At 39.9% G+C, this 15,459-nt stretch overlaps 1 protein-coding gene across 2 annotated transcripts in view; it reads right to left on the reverse strand.

Moving 5' to 3' along the window:
* The window catches only part of CRYL1 (crystallin lambda 1), a 76,012-nt gene that overhangs the window by 25,755 nt on the left and 34,798 nt on the right, over window positions 1-15,459 (reverse strand). For both annotated transcript variants that reach the window (XM_030561679.1, XM_030561669.1), the window contains 2 exons: window positions 9,888-10,049; window positions 8,067-8,261 (listed from right to left, as the gene is read on the reverse strand). In XM_030561679.1, coding sequence (XP_030417539.1) covers window positions 8,067-8,261; window positions 9,888-10,049 — 357 coding nt within the window. The remainder of the gene's footprint in view (window positions 1-8,066; window positions 8,262-9,887; window positions 10,050-15,459) is intronic.

The raw sequence follows: 15,459 nt of genomic DNA on the forward strand, positions 1-15,459 counted from the left end.
CTGAGAAAGGAACCCACGTCTTTATTCTTCCCTGCTACAGAGAGAAAATTTAGAGAGAGTCAGATTTTCAGAAGTGCTTCTACCTGATTTGATACAAACTCTGATGTATATAGGCAAACCCTGAGTTGTGCACAAATATGTGTACATACACACGCCCTACCTACCTTCAGGTGTGGCTATGCCTGTGGAAATCTAATCCATACTGTTCTTCTGAGTTTACTGAGAAGAGAAAGGAATAGCCTATTTGTCATGTCAAGAAAGGAGAAAACACATGGGACTTTTCCCACCATAAGGATAGGAACCTGTTAACTAAGCATTCAAGGTACTTTTTTGAGCATCAGGGAATAAGAAGCTAAATCAAATAGAACTGATCTCTTCTGGAATAAGGGCATAGCCCACTATTTCTGGGGTGATGATCATCTTAAACAATGTTCTATGTTAAAAACATGTATCTTTTTATATTTATTTCTGAATTCTCCAAGCAAGTTTTCTATTAACTAGAAGACACTCACCTAACATTTTATAGTCATAACCACTATGTGTAACTACAAGTGCTGAAGCTGTAGAACTTTCTACTTTCTATGTTTTCTAAGTTCATGGTGGATGCCACACTGTAATGTGCTAAGGCAACAGAAATACGTAAATATTGACCCAGACAACAGGTATAAGAAAAATTAAATGTGAATTGAAACATCTGAGGTTTGGAGAAGACAATTGTGTCTTATTTGTGTGTACATAAAACTCATACGTATTACTGAGAGGTTAAAGTGATGGAAGGCTAGCATTAAAATTGGATCAACAATGCACCTGCTCAAAAGCAATGAAGGTATCACCTCTTTTCTGTGTAATATGCATGTGTTTCAAATATTCAATTTTAACAGGGTATCTAGAATTTTGAGAGATTTAAGAATTCACAACTCAACTAACTAAAATATATCAAGTCTTCAGAGTTTTGCCCACAAAAATCACATGCTTGTTTATTCTAGAAATACCATGGCAGATTCTCAGCTGATATAAACTGACACAGCTCTACTGGATTCAGCTACGGATCTGCCCCATCATGTTTAGACTTCCCTCTTTGTTGGAGGACCTCAGCAAGATCATTCAAAGGCCTGCATGGTGATATCATAAGAGGATGAAACCTGAGCTGTATCTCGACCTAGCCCTAATTAAGGATTTCAGAAGAGAAGAGGCTTGATATTCCTAATGTGGGAAAACAAGCAGGATATTTTTAAAGGCTATCTTCTACATCATAAATTAGAGGAGAAAGGCATAAACTCTACTTTTGCTTTGCAGTTCGCCTTTAAAAGGGATTAGGAAATACACAAAGTAAGAAGTTTTCCCTAGCTTCTCATCCCTTTAAAGCACTGATGAGCTGCTAAAATCTTAACAACCGGTTCCCTATAAAAAGTTCTAATTTAAGGGATGTGCAACAGTATGTATTTTTTGTACCAATAGGGTTACCGTACGTCTGTATTTTCCCGGGAGGAATTTTTAAATTTTAAAAATTCTGCCCAGACAGCGATTTAAGAACCTAAAAGCCTGACATCTCCGGAAAAATACAGATGTATGTAAACCCTACCTAAACAAGTTCTTTTTTAAAATGTTGGGCCTGAACCAGAAATGAGCTCCGTTTCACATGTGTGGGTCCCCACCACTCCCTTGGGGTGTGCTAGGGTGACCAGATGTCCCAATTTTTGGGTCTTTTTCTTATACAAGCTCCTATTACCCCTCAACCCCATCCCGATTTTTCACACTTGCTGTCTGGTCACCCTAGGGTGTGCACATGTGTGGATCCCAGCTGCTCCCTGCCCCTCCTCATTGAAGCAGTTGTGCAGGGTTACTGCCCTGAGAACTGCAGGGCATCAGTGGACCTGTGGATGGCTGCAGACAGGAGAGTGGGGCAGGGCTAGCTGGAGGCAGGGAGTGTGACACGGGCTGGCTGCAACAGGGGCTGGCTGTGGGCACAGGGCAGCTGCAGGCAGGGGCTGGCTGTGGGCAGGGGCTGGCTGCGGGCGGCTCTGGGCAGGGGGTGCCTGTGGGCAGCTGTGGGCAGGGGGTGGCTGTGGGCAGGTGACGCAGGCAGGGGCTGTGGGCAGGGGGTGACTGTGGGCAAGTGGTGCAGGCGGGGGGTGGCTGTGGGCGGGGGGTGGCTATGGGCAGATGCTGCAGGCACAGGCTGTGGGCAGGGGCTGCGGGCAGGAGGTGCAGGTTCTCCCACAAGAAGAGTGGCTGGGAGCAGCCTGGGCAGCAGCAGGAGCCCCAGAGCCAGATGTGCACGGAGCAGCAGCAGCAACAGGGCCAGGAGGCAGCCCACATAGCTCCTGAAGTGCAGCGCAGTGCTCCCCCTGCGGCCGGGAGGAGGAATTACACGCTTCCCGGCCAGAGCCTATCAAAGCTTCCCTCGCAGGGAAGCCAGTTAACAAGAGGTTCTAAAACCGCTTCTAAATTTAACAACCGGTTCCTGCGAACCAATGCAAACCGGCTCCAGCTCACCCCTGCTTTAAAGCAAAGAAACAAAGAAAATGCTAACAGATTGAATAAGCTGTGTTGTCAGTAATTTATTCATACCATCATCTTCTCTTAATTGTAACCTTAGAATCATTGGACAAAATGATTTTTTTTGGCATTAAAACTCACTTCTTTTGTAATCTACTTTTAAATATTCTAAATTTCTCTTTAACCCCTAACATTTATTATACATTGTAGCACTTGATAAGGGACACCATTTGCTTTAGTGTAACATCTCCTACAGCATGATCTATTGTGGGGATGTAGGACTAGATGTATGCACCTTTCTGAACCAGGCTTTGGAAGGCACAGGGGATGGACCACTGACAACATCCTCAGCTCCAGAGGAATTCTTTTTAGGACAGTATGATTAAAAAAATTCCTGTTTCTCCCTTGCATGCAGTGCATATTTACAGAGGAATAAGATTACTTGTTTAATTATGCACATGTATTTGCATTGTTTCTTTAAGTTTGCTTTAACCATAGCACAATATAAAATGAACAATAATATGTGTCCTGAACTAAATCTTCTCCTACTTGCCATTTTGCAATTCTGTAGAGAGCAAAATAGTGAGGATTACATCCTTCAAATCACATGCAAGATAAATCACCAAATTAAAGTCAAGTGCTAAAGATCAGAACAGGGCCTTAAGCTTAAGATATTTGATGGATCTGGAACATACAGTAGAACCTCAGTGTTCCGAACACCTCAGGAATGGAGGTTGTTCATATCTCTGAATTGTTCGTAATTCTCAACAAAACATTATGGTTGTTCTTTCAAAAGAAAAATGCTGCTTTTCACCATCTTAATTTAAATGAAACAAGCATAGAAACGGTTTCCTTACCTTGTAAAATCTTTTTTTTTAAATCTCTCTTTATTTTGTAGTAGTTTATGTTTAACACAGTACTGTACTTAGTTTGGGGTTTTTTTTTGTCTCTGCTTCTGCCTGATTGCATGTTTCCAGTTCCAAATGAGGTGTGTGGTTAACCAGTCAGTTTGTAACTCTGGTGTTCGTAACTCTGAGGTTCTACTGTATGTTCATTTCTCCTCTAAGCTTTTGTGATACTTCTGAGCTGAATTCTGCACATACACCTCGGTCCTGGAAAGTCTTATGCATGTGACCGTGTATTTTCTGCAGATGTGTAAGAGTTTGCAGGAACAGAACCAAGGTTACACTGGAGTCCTTTCACTGATATCAGTAGGATTGCTCCTATATAACTGAACAGAATTTGGCTGTGTAACATAAAAGTGCCACAAATGAGTTCATGCTAAGTAATGGTCACCACTGAAAAATAGCATAAAATGCGAGAAACAGCATCAAATTTAAACAAGTTAAATAACCGTATAGTTTTTAAATGATAGCTCTTAAATCAGATTTCACTTTCAAGGATGCGTTGTATCTCTACCAGCACATTTCCATCAACAACACTTTATGGGCTAAATTATGGAACCCCCTGCCAGGGTGAAGTGGATGAGGAGAGGTCACAGGATGCACCCAGATTCTAAACACAACATGCCCTTAAGCACTAGCCTGTTTGACCAGCCAGCATGCCCAGTGATGCCCTTTGCCCCCAAGCAGGAGTAACCACTGCCTTACCTTGTTCGCACACCTGCTGGAGTTAAGCAGCAAGTTGTGTGAGCACACAATATTTCTTTACAAAGAGCAGTAATATTGCCAACTCCAAGAGTTCAAAAATCAAGCCATTGGCATAATATATGTTTATATATTTGGGGGTTCTTTTAACTTGTTTTTGAACCTTTAGAGTTCACATTTTCAAGATTTTTCTCCTCATCCTTGAGGGCTACAAAGTGACTTTTTTTTTTAAATGGAAGCTGAGATTCTCACATAGCAACATGACTCCAAGAGCTGGGTCATTTAGAAAAATACCAAGAATGGCAGGACGTGCAATAAAATTGCAAAAGCTGGCAAGAAAGTAGTAGGCAAAGCTAGGAATCACAATGTCCCAATAATACTTGAGTTATTCTATTTGTATAATCTTACAGAACATAAATTTAGCCATCAAGTGGTTAAAGATTACAACCATAATTGTCTAAAATATAATTATGTTATAAGAGAACAGAATGGCAGGGGCCAGGGATGTGAAACTTGGAGGTTTGGGTAAAACCTAAGCAAGCAAGTTGCATGCCTCTTTGTCAGCACTCTCTCTTCAGTGGTCAAAGTTCAACTCTAATTAAAAACAGCCTAGAGAATGCAAAAATGTAAGTCAACATTTTAACAATTAACTAGGAACTTTCAAGTTCTTAATACTTTAAGGTCAGTATTTTGTCAAATACGGCCAAAACTTTCAAAGTTAGGCACCTAAATCCATCTTTAGGCACAAAGTTGGAGGCCTGATTTTGTGAAATTCTGGACACCCATAATTTATAGTGAATTCAAAGGAGACTGGCATTCTTACCATCTTTTGTAATCAGGCCACTTATTTTGGTGGCTAAATATACTTACTGTAGACACCCAACTTTAGACACCTAAATCTGAAATTTTTGGCCATACATACACAATGCCACGAACAATTAAAGTCCTAGTATCATTATTTCACAGAAACCAGAATTTTGGATATTGAGTGTAGCGAGCAAAAGGTTGCAGCTGTGGTAGCAACATGTGCATAAAAAGTGCACGCTTGCCTACAATACCCTGTATTTGCATGCACAGCCCAATGTGCTTTACTACAGATTTGCATGTGCAGAAATTCACTTTGGGACCACAAAAGAGTATTTGCACTCACAATTACAGATTTTGTGGGAGAAAAAGTTAGTGTGTACTTTTCTGGGTGCACCAACAACTAAAAAATTAGCCATCCTAGAGGAATCCTTCAAAAAAGGTTCACACATGCTTAAGCAAAAGCTCATTTAACATACCCCAACTCTCAATTCAGTTTTGTCCTGACTGCTGCAAAGAACTTCCAGTATAAAATAATCAAGCTCTAGGGGGGGATGCAGTTCTTTAAAAATTATCTTTCAAAATACTTTAAAATTGTGCATCATTAAATGTAATTTTAAATAGGGAGCATTCAAGTATTACCCAACTCCAGGGTTTTGATGTGATGCTTATGTTACTGGAGACATGGGGTGGGAGGGATTCATTAGCTTTTCAAGAGCTGTTGGAAGCATCTGGAATAAAAATAGCTCAGAACTATGGATTTTATATTTTTTATCAAAACTTCAAAATACAGAGGAAAGTCCATTAAAGCATAGTCCCTGAGGGAGCCAGACGCTCTCCTGCCCCTCTGAGCACATCCTCTTCCTCCTGAGTCTCTTCAAAGGCTCTACATCTCCTTCCACATTAATTCCACAAATTCCAGTTGCTCACCTTGAAGGCTCTACATACCACCGCTTTTCCTACATTTTCCTCTTGCACCACTCCGTCATTCAGGATTTATGTTGTGCTATTTCTGCTTCCCTTTATGTCCTCTTTGCATCCTCTAGCACCTCTGTGATTTCTCTAACTTCTCCTCTCCACTTGCATTAACATCCTCAATCTCATTTGCCATGCAGCTTCCAGCTCCTTCCTCCAAATTCCTCCTCAAAGCTCACCTCTTAATGGACTGATGGATGGGAACTGATAAAGTATAAATAAAACAGATCCATCCACTAACCACAGAGGATGAGATGACAGACTAAGGACTCATCAACATCTATTTAAGGTCCACAGTACACCTGCCCTGCACGTAAAAATGCTGGAGAATCAGGCCAGGGCAAGGCATTTGCAGGTATACAGGTTTTTGGTGGGAGGGGATTTGTCTGTGTCTTAGGTACGTAAAGGAAAGGTACATATCACCAAGGTACCCAAGCACTTATTAATCTACATTCTTCATTAATTGTGTGGACACCAGTAATACAAGCATCTCTATATAGAGAAGAACTATACAATTATACAACAAAATCAGTGGGGTCTGATCCAAGTGCAGACATTATGACAAGTATAATGGCAGACAAAAGTGAGACGAGGTGCTGAGAGTAGAAAAATACAAGCATGATTAACATACGCCATAGTAAGGTCCTTAACTTTCCAAACCTCAGCCTCACTTGAGACAATTATCTACTGGAGAGAGTGCAAAGCTGCAGGCATTATACACTCACTTATGACGCTGCTGGAAAAAGTGAAGGCTGATAGTTTCCCTGAGGGCTTTGATAATGAAATTCAGGAAAAATAACCAAAAATATACCTCAAACTCTTCCAGAACATAGGGAACACATGAACCAAAGACTCCAAAATGGCCCCATTAACTTCTATCCTTAGAAACTTGAGTGCAGCCTGACATTTGTTGATGAGTGTTCTGTTCCTGGAGGTTAAACTACCAACGATTTAAACACTTCACTACATTTCACTCTCTTTTGATTTCAGACAGAGTAATTGTCTTGTTATCCCACTTAATACAAATGGAGGACAACTTAAAACTAACATATCTGAGGGGAATCTATATCATAATACATGGCAATTAGAATCATAGCATTGTTACACTTTCTTCAACTAAAAACATGGAAATATCCTATACTTCAGAACTTCAAGCACCATTTTGTTCACTATTTGAACTTATTTGTCAGTATTATTTGGTTATAAAAAGCAATTCCCATTATACATTCAAGGTCAGTCAATACTCCACAACATAGTATAAACTGGACACAGCCTTCTTATTCACTTCCTGATCTAAACTGTTAGACAGTGTTCCTGTGGGACTATGAACAGAGGCTGTCCACCAGTCACGGGTGAACTGAAATATAAATATAAAATTTGTAAAATGCTTCAGGATCCTTCAGGACGTGTGGTTGATAAACATCTAGTTATTATTACTCTAATTATGATGACGTACAAACTTGAGATTCCTGTGCTTTTTTATTTTTAAACAGCTTGAGAAATCAGAATGTTCTTCAAGAAAAAAAACTGGCCCTGTTCAAAACACAATTTAATCTGCCACTGTAATAGTGGGTGCACTACTCATCTCCTCCTGCTGAAAGGTACTTTGTGGCATAGAACATGTAGCTGTGGGAAAAGTTGCAGTGTCACAAACAGATGATTATGAACTAAAAGTCTGAATGGGAAGGAGGTGGAGAAATCTGTCTTTAAATACCAGTATCAAATAGCTACCTGAGAGATGAATTCCTGAAAGGTAAATGGATTTCTATTTAAAATATTATTTTCATTATCCTTTCACTAAGCGCAAAAAGTATGCCAACAACATTCTGAAAGCAGCAGGAAATGAAAAGAGACAACCTGAAAATCAATATTGTGGTTTCTGACCCTTTAACCTTGCTCTTCTGGCTATGTTGAAAATGACCATATTTTGGAACAGTTCTAGTGTTTCTCATTTTGCTATCATTTAGCTTTTCTTCCTCTGTCTTCAGTATGTAATAGCATCAAAACTTCTATTTTTTGTAAAATTTACATACCTGTCTTTATTTTTATGAAATCTAAGGGGCTGAACGTTTAATAATGATGAAGACAGAAAGCTAAAGGAAATTTAAATACTACAATATTCTTTGTTTGTTGTGCCTATAAAACTAGTAGTGTATGTAAAGAAAATGAAGTTACACGTACACCCACAAGTCTCCATGCCTCACTAATAACAGCATACTGGAGACGGTTCAGAACAAACCCATCTATCTCTTTGGTTAATTTGACGGGTGACTGTCCAATCTTCTTCATCAGGGCATAGGTTTTATCCACTGTAGAAGGCTCTGTTTCTGGATGGGGAACCAGTTCAACCAGCGGCACATAATAGGGAGGATTTACCTTGACAAGGACCAACAACAAAAAAATTGTATTAATTAACATTGTTACATTGAACTAATACAATTTAAAGCCTATTTCTGCTCGTACAACTTTATAACAGAATGGGCGTTTTCCAATAACCAGGATGGGCCTGATTTTCAGAAGGACAGGGCTGTCACAAAGCCAGTTCACAAGAATGGCCTGCACTCAACATATCAGAAAATCAGGCCAGGGGGGCCAAATCCACCCACAGCTTTAACTCCACAGAAGTCAATGGAGTTACACCAAGCATGAGTTCACTCCAATATTACCAGTATACTTTATGCTAATTCAATTCATTCATTCATTTCTAATTTTCAAAACCGTTTGTTATTCAGATGCTGATTATAAATAACATCTCTCTTTTCAAGACAGCATCTCAAAGGAAAGATTTTCTGCAATAATTTTGCTGTTGTCATAAGTGAACTACACTTCCAAGCAGTCTACACAACTTCTTTCAAGATTCATTTATTTTACTTATTAATTTATATTGACCTGCCCCTCTAATATACTCTGGGTGCATTAGTGAATGTCACATGAAGCACTATTCCAAGAAAGCTACAAAACAGAGTGCCTCCAAAAACTATACCCATTCATTTAACAAAAGAGAAACCTCTCCCAGTCATATCCCAGTCCCAAGCAGCATTTCTCACCACAGTCAAGAACTTCATTATGTAAACACTAAGGAATAATTAAATAAATAGTTCATTAAAGTCCTGGAATTCTGAAAGAAAGTCCTATAAACAGCTTGAAATTGTACCCACGTTCCTTTCCAGCACTCCATGGAGCCACAGGACAACTGGCACCCTTGTGAATTTCAGCAGACAGTTCAAGGACTGCATGGACATGGACACATTTCTGTCAGTGGCTGGTCCTCAAGCCCTGCTCTCAAGTTCTTATACGTGTAGCTCTCATGAACAATAGTATTGTCCAGCAAGAGCACCCGAAATGCTATAAATGGCCACTATACATTGTATTTGCATACACTGGATTGTAACAAAGCACGAGTGCTGCCCCCAACCCCTACTGCAATTGTAATCCCATTCACTTTTTCTCAGCTATGCTCCTCTAAGTGCAGACTTTGGTGAGCAATGTGCACCTTTCTCCAAATTATCCATCTATGGTACTTCTATAGCCCTCATTACCACAGCACCTGAGCACCTCACAGGCCAACATTAGGAAAATACAGTTATCCCCATTTTACAAAGGGGGAAATTGGGGCACAGAGAGACTAAGTGATTTGCCCAAGATCACACAGAAGGATTGTAACCAAGTATGGGCTTGAACTCAGGTCTCTCATATTCTATGACTAGTGCTCAGACCAATGGACCATCCTTCTTGTTATGCAGAAGCCTTTCTACACAGATCCTGAGCTAACAGGGGGCCTGATTTTCAGGTACCTGAATCTCCCGCTGACTTCAGCTCGAGTTGTGAACCCTCTACACTTCTGAAAGTCCGGTCCTGAGCGCTCAGCATTAGCCCTTGGGCACTCTAGGCTTCTTTCAGGAGCACTCAGCAGCCTGCAGGATACCTCTCTGGTATTAAAACTCAGATTAAACATGTAGGATTAAACATAAAGCAATTAACAGAGTCTGTTGGAGTACTTACAGGATGTGACACAATACACTGCTTCACATGCTTAAGGCCAGTGAACAACTTAGTAGGCAAAAGAGTGGAAGTTGAGCTGCTTAGGATAACATCATTATTGACAATAAGATCTAACTGACCAAAAATCTTCTTTTTTAATTCTAGCTTCTCTGGCGTGCATTCCTGGAATAAAAAGTAGTAATAATAGCATTAGAAATCCTCCTGTTAATACTAGTTATCAATACATTTATTTATTTTTCCGACATATATACTGAAGCTTCCAAAGAGATCTAGGCACCCACGCAAACAAACAGCCTAAAATACATACGCAAACAGATTTAGATGTACCTGCCAGCCATAATACTCTTCTCAGATCAACTCATCCATTTAGAACAGGCGTACATGAGGAAATTGACAAGCATAGCTATAATGAAATAATTTTTTTGCTAGGGATAGGCCAATATAACTTCCCCATGTTGATGCTCTATTCTCGAATAAAAGGGACTTTATTTCAGAACAATTGCTATTCTTTAGTATAATTCTGCTATAGCAATGCTGGTCGATCTGCCTATGTAAGCAAGCCGTAAGTGAGCAGATACGCATTGCAGTGTACCTTAAAAGGTAGACAAACTCAGGATCTGTAGGACCAAGAGGGACAAAGCAAGTTTCAAAGATCAGGACCCTGCACTGGAAATGTCTGCCAGTGCCCTGAGACATACAAAGCTAGGGATTGATATCTGAAGTGCCCTCGATGACTTCATCTGTGAAGGAGAGAAGAGGTCTCCAAACCTTAATGGGCACTGTAGGTCGAAATATTCAAAATAACCAGCTGGAAGTCAATGCAGTCTGTGGAGCACATGTATGAATCTTTACTAAGCGGGTGGACAGCCATGTTCTAAACTGACTGAAGTTTTTAAATGGTCTCCCAGTGCAACCCTATGCAGAGCATGCTACAGGAAGCCAATCTTGAAGTAATAAAGGCACGGAGGACGACTATGGTGGAGTCCATATCCAAGAGCAAAAGCTGCTACCTCTTTGCCAAGTGAAGATGGCAAAAAATAAAAACAAACAAAAAACACACACAACTCTTTTCTACAGGCTATGATTACTCTCTGGACATCCAACAGTAAGCAAGGTTCAACTACGATCCAAATTCAAATGTGAATTTCTGTAACAAAAGGCACTTCTATCGCCTCAATAAAAGGGCAGATAACATTTCCATCCTCTCCTGGGGTCAGCGCCCCAAACCACCCATCAGCATTACTCCCCCGTGTTACATTATGGGAAGAGATGAGGGAGGAGGCTTACATTTGGTTTATATAACTTCAGACGGACTTTCTGTGGATGTTTTGGGGTAAGGAATTCCATCAGACTGAATACAAATAGGTAAAAAATCTTTTTTTTTTAAATCAGTTTGTGTGGAATTTTATTAAGCTTTAAGTCATAAAATGTCCATGACTCAGGAAGGATAAGTGAGGTCATTTAAGAACAGTAGATAGAGTCCATTGTAATAAATTCCATTATCAAAACAAAATGATACTCTGCTTGTAATTCCTGAATCAGTTAAGCTAGCAAGCTGGTTAAATTTAAATCGTTTCTTCTAGCAAAGCCACAGATGAAAAGAACTCTGCAGATACTATTCACACTAATAAAAGAGTTGCACTGAATTGCTTTATTGTGGGAATTTATTGTGAGACTCTCTACCTGAAATACTATGCCTTCTTTCAGATCAGATGATAATCAAAAGGGGAAAGCTCAGAACTGTAGGAAACCCAAACCAGCTATGATTATGTAAGGGTTCTGAATGGAACATTTGCTTGAAGTTTCTTGTATAGTGACACAATTGTATTCAATTTGTTCGACCAGTGGAATAAAGTTTCTGTCCTTGTGAAGCTTGGAATTATTTTTTTAATCAGGGATACTGACTCCCTGAAGAACAGAGAGAAAATTAAGACCTAAAAAACCTATTAATCTGGAACTTCACTTGCTGTCAATTAGAAAACTTGGAGAAGCCTGTAGCTATTCTGTTTACCCTGAGAAAAAGGAGATCAAATTATAGGTAGTTAAAATACAGTACTAAGCCTCTCATTTGCTCTCTAGAATAATCAGTGCAATCCATCTGAATGCATTTTAAGTGACACTGTATATACCTGTGCCTCCCCACCCACCACATTTTTTGAGACTATCATACTTCTCTTTTGCTGCAAACAGTATGTCCTTATTCCAAGTCTCTAATGCCCTAATAAGGTTACTACAACCCAACTTTCAACTTAATTAAACCTTACAACAAACATATTTTGTAACAGCCTGACGAGAACATGCCAATTTGTTGGCTTTCAATAACAATGCCCTGGAGAGGCTGCACTGTACAGAAGTTTAATACCTTTTAGAGTTAAACCAACTTCCAAACAGTGCAACCTTTCCAGTGAATCTAAAACCTCTCTGTGAATCTAATATATAAATTCAAACAATTCAGAGTAAATACATGTCCAAGCTGGAAATATTGACTCCATCTGCCAATTAAGAGCCTGATCCTGAGAGATCTGGCAACTCTAAAAGGGTAGCTGTACACTAGAATTTTTTACCTCAAGTTAATTTATTGCTATGCCTCAGCCTTGGGTAAAGTACAAATGTTTGTAACCCAGAACAAAAGGCCTCTAAAAACTTAGGTACCTCCAGTTAATTGGCAATCAGTTAACCTGAGGTCAGAAAGTCTAGTGCAGACAAACCCAAAGACTTCAATGTAGACAATTATCTTGCACAACTTTGCTACATTGTGCATTCAACGAACCTTTTAAAAGCCTGCTCCAGCCTTCATAACCTTAACATACTGTACCTGCCAAAAGCAAATTCATAGGTATTATGTCAATGTCTGGTACTCTATAATACAGTGATTCTCAAACTTTTGTACTGGTGACCCCTTTCACACAGCAAGCCTCTGAGTGTGACCCCCCCCCCCCTTATAAATTAAAAACACTTTTAAATATATTTAACACCATTATAAATACTGAATGCAAAGCAGGGTCTGGGGTGGGGGCTGACACCTCACAACCCTCTGAGGGATCCTGATCCCCTGTGTGAGAACTCTTGCTATAACAGCTAGAGGTGTTTATTATTATTATTGATTCAATCTTTTGATACTAGATCAATTCTTTGTAAGACAGAGCAATCAGGACATTCTCCTAGATTTTCATTTTTATTCAAAACTACTAAACATAGTTGTTTCAAAAACTCAGTCAGTGGGGTTTTTTTTTGTGTGTGTGGTTAAGTCCTAATGTTAATATACAGTAATGCATGACCATCTGCTAAAATAAATGTTTCATGTCTTTTACAATATTTATGGGCCACTTTCATTATAGATTGTCATGTTTAAATGTGCATGCCTATTCCAACGTTGCTGTTTCCGCCATGTGCACGCAAGTAATTATTGTTTAGTATTTGTATTGCAGTATCATCTCATGACCCCACTCAGGGACCAGGGCTCCATTCTTATAGACTCTGAACACATATATAACAAGAAGTCCCCGCCCCAAAGGGCTTGCAGTCTTGGCCTTGATCCTGCAGTGGTGCTCTGCATGGGCAAAGGGGTCTGACCCCATGGATCTCATTGCAGGATTGTGGCTACAGTCATCCTAAACACAATTTTCACTATTGGCTTGTCTGTACAGTTGGGTAATGTGCCCTGTGGGGGTGTGATTTCTAAAGCGCACTAATGAGTGGCACATTAATTGGCCTGTGAGGACTCTGCCAGTGTGCACTCAAGATTCCCCACCTGCTTTCAGAAGCATGTTAGGGAACCTTCAGTGTGCACCCACAGCGTCTACACTGACCAATTAATGCACAATACATTAGTGTGCTTTAGAAATCACATCTCACAGTGCACATTGCTGCCCTATTTTTCTCTTGGATGGGATTGAGCAACTCTTATGTAATGGAGAGTCTCAGTTTCTAGCCTCAAAGAGCTGATTGTCTTTTCTTAATGAAAAACCAAGGGGGAAAAACCTCTGAAAGGAAAAGCACAAATCAACATTGCCAGGGGCATCATGGCACCTGAAGTCTTCCCTTAACCACTACCTCATTCTTCTGCTTTTCAGCATATAAAGCCTGATTTCAAGAAATGCTGAGCACTCAGAGATGCTCACATTGACTTTTACTGGAGTGGTGGGTGCTCAGCGCTTCTAAAAATCAAGCCCATAATGTCTTTCCTGTGGCTATGGGAGTAACTGCTGAACCAAGGAAGCTGTGACAAAGAAATCCTGATCACTTTCTGATGATTACAAAGTGTAGTCTGGTTATGTGAAGTTAGATCGAGGTTTCTCAACACTACAGATCCTGGCAAGATGATTTCTCATACATATACACCTTACAGCAGATCATTAATCTGTCTGTCTGTCTACTGCAGCACTATCGTGACAGAAGCCATGTCCAGTCTAGCCCTCAGCTAGTGGGACAGTTGTTGAGATGCAGCAGTGAATGGAAGGATTAAAACACAAGAAGAAACCTTATGGTTCTGAGACAGACTCAATAAACCCCATTAGGAAAATAAAGTGACATCACTTTTTCCCAAATACTTTCATCTTCTTTCATAGATAAAATCCACTCAGAAAAACAGTGTGAAAAGATAAACAGAGAATTCAATTCATAGTTATTGCTTTATCATCCAACTACTGAAATAGTTTAAAAAGCCACCTGGATTTAAAAACAAAAGGCCTGATAAGTGTCAGCCTACATAAAGAATATGGAGGTAGCTTATCAGCATATTGATAGGCACCACCAAATATTTGGAAAAGATATTTGGAAATTTAGTCAAGAATCCCTTGAAATTCTCTCATTGTGTCACTCAGCTAAAAAGCTGGTGGCCATAGTTAGTTGAACACTGGAATAGATTGCCTAGGGAAGTTGTAGAATCTCCATCTCTGGAGATATTTAAGAGTAGGTTAGATAAATGTCTATTAGGGATGGTCTAGACAGTATTTGGTCCTGCCATGAGGGCAGGGGACTGGACTCGATGACCTCTCGAGGTCCCTTCCAGTCCTAGAGTCTATGAGTCTATGAGTTAAAGATAATTTTGGAAAACTGCAGCATATCTTTACTAGAAAAGTGACTCCTGTAGAAAGCCAGCCACTTTGGAAAGAAATAATGTGCACACTCCAAAGTTACTGCCAAGAAACAGTCCAAGCTTAGCTCTATGCAAATTGAACATTATAACTTATGAGCAAATTATGGTTTTCTTTCAAAATTTGCATTTAAGATTTTTTGGGGGGATGCGGGGGAGAGAAGTATATCTCCAAGTGGCAGTGGCAGTACAGAAGTACATCCATATTTTGACTAGCCCCTCCAGTAGGAAGGATGCATGTGTAAGAGCTGAGATGCATGATGAGATAAACTGCAAAATCCATGCATTCATTATCATGTGGGTCAGAAAGGTACTGACAAAAGTGGATTGAACAGTACAACAAACGGATGGTAGTACATATGTAGAATCCCCTCTTTGTACACACAGTTTCATACATTCCAGTGAGGAAAACGAGATCCATACAACCAAGCTATGGAGTTCTGATTAGTCAATATGCTTACTAGAAAACGGGAGAAT

This window comes from Gopherus evgoodei, chromosome 1, assembly GCF_007399415.2.
Source record: "Gopherus evgoodei ecotype Sinaloan lineage chromosome 1, rGopEvg1_v1.p, whole genome shotgun sequence".
NCBI lineage: Eukaryota > Metazoa > Chordata > Testudines > Testudinidae > Gopherus > Gopherus evgoodei.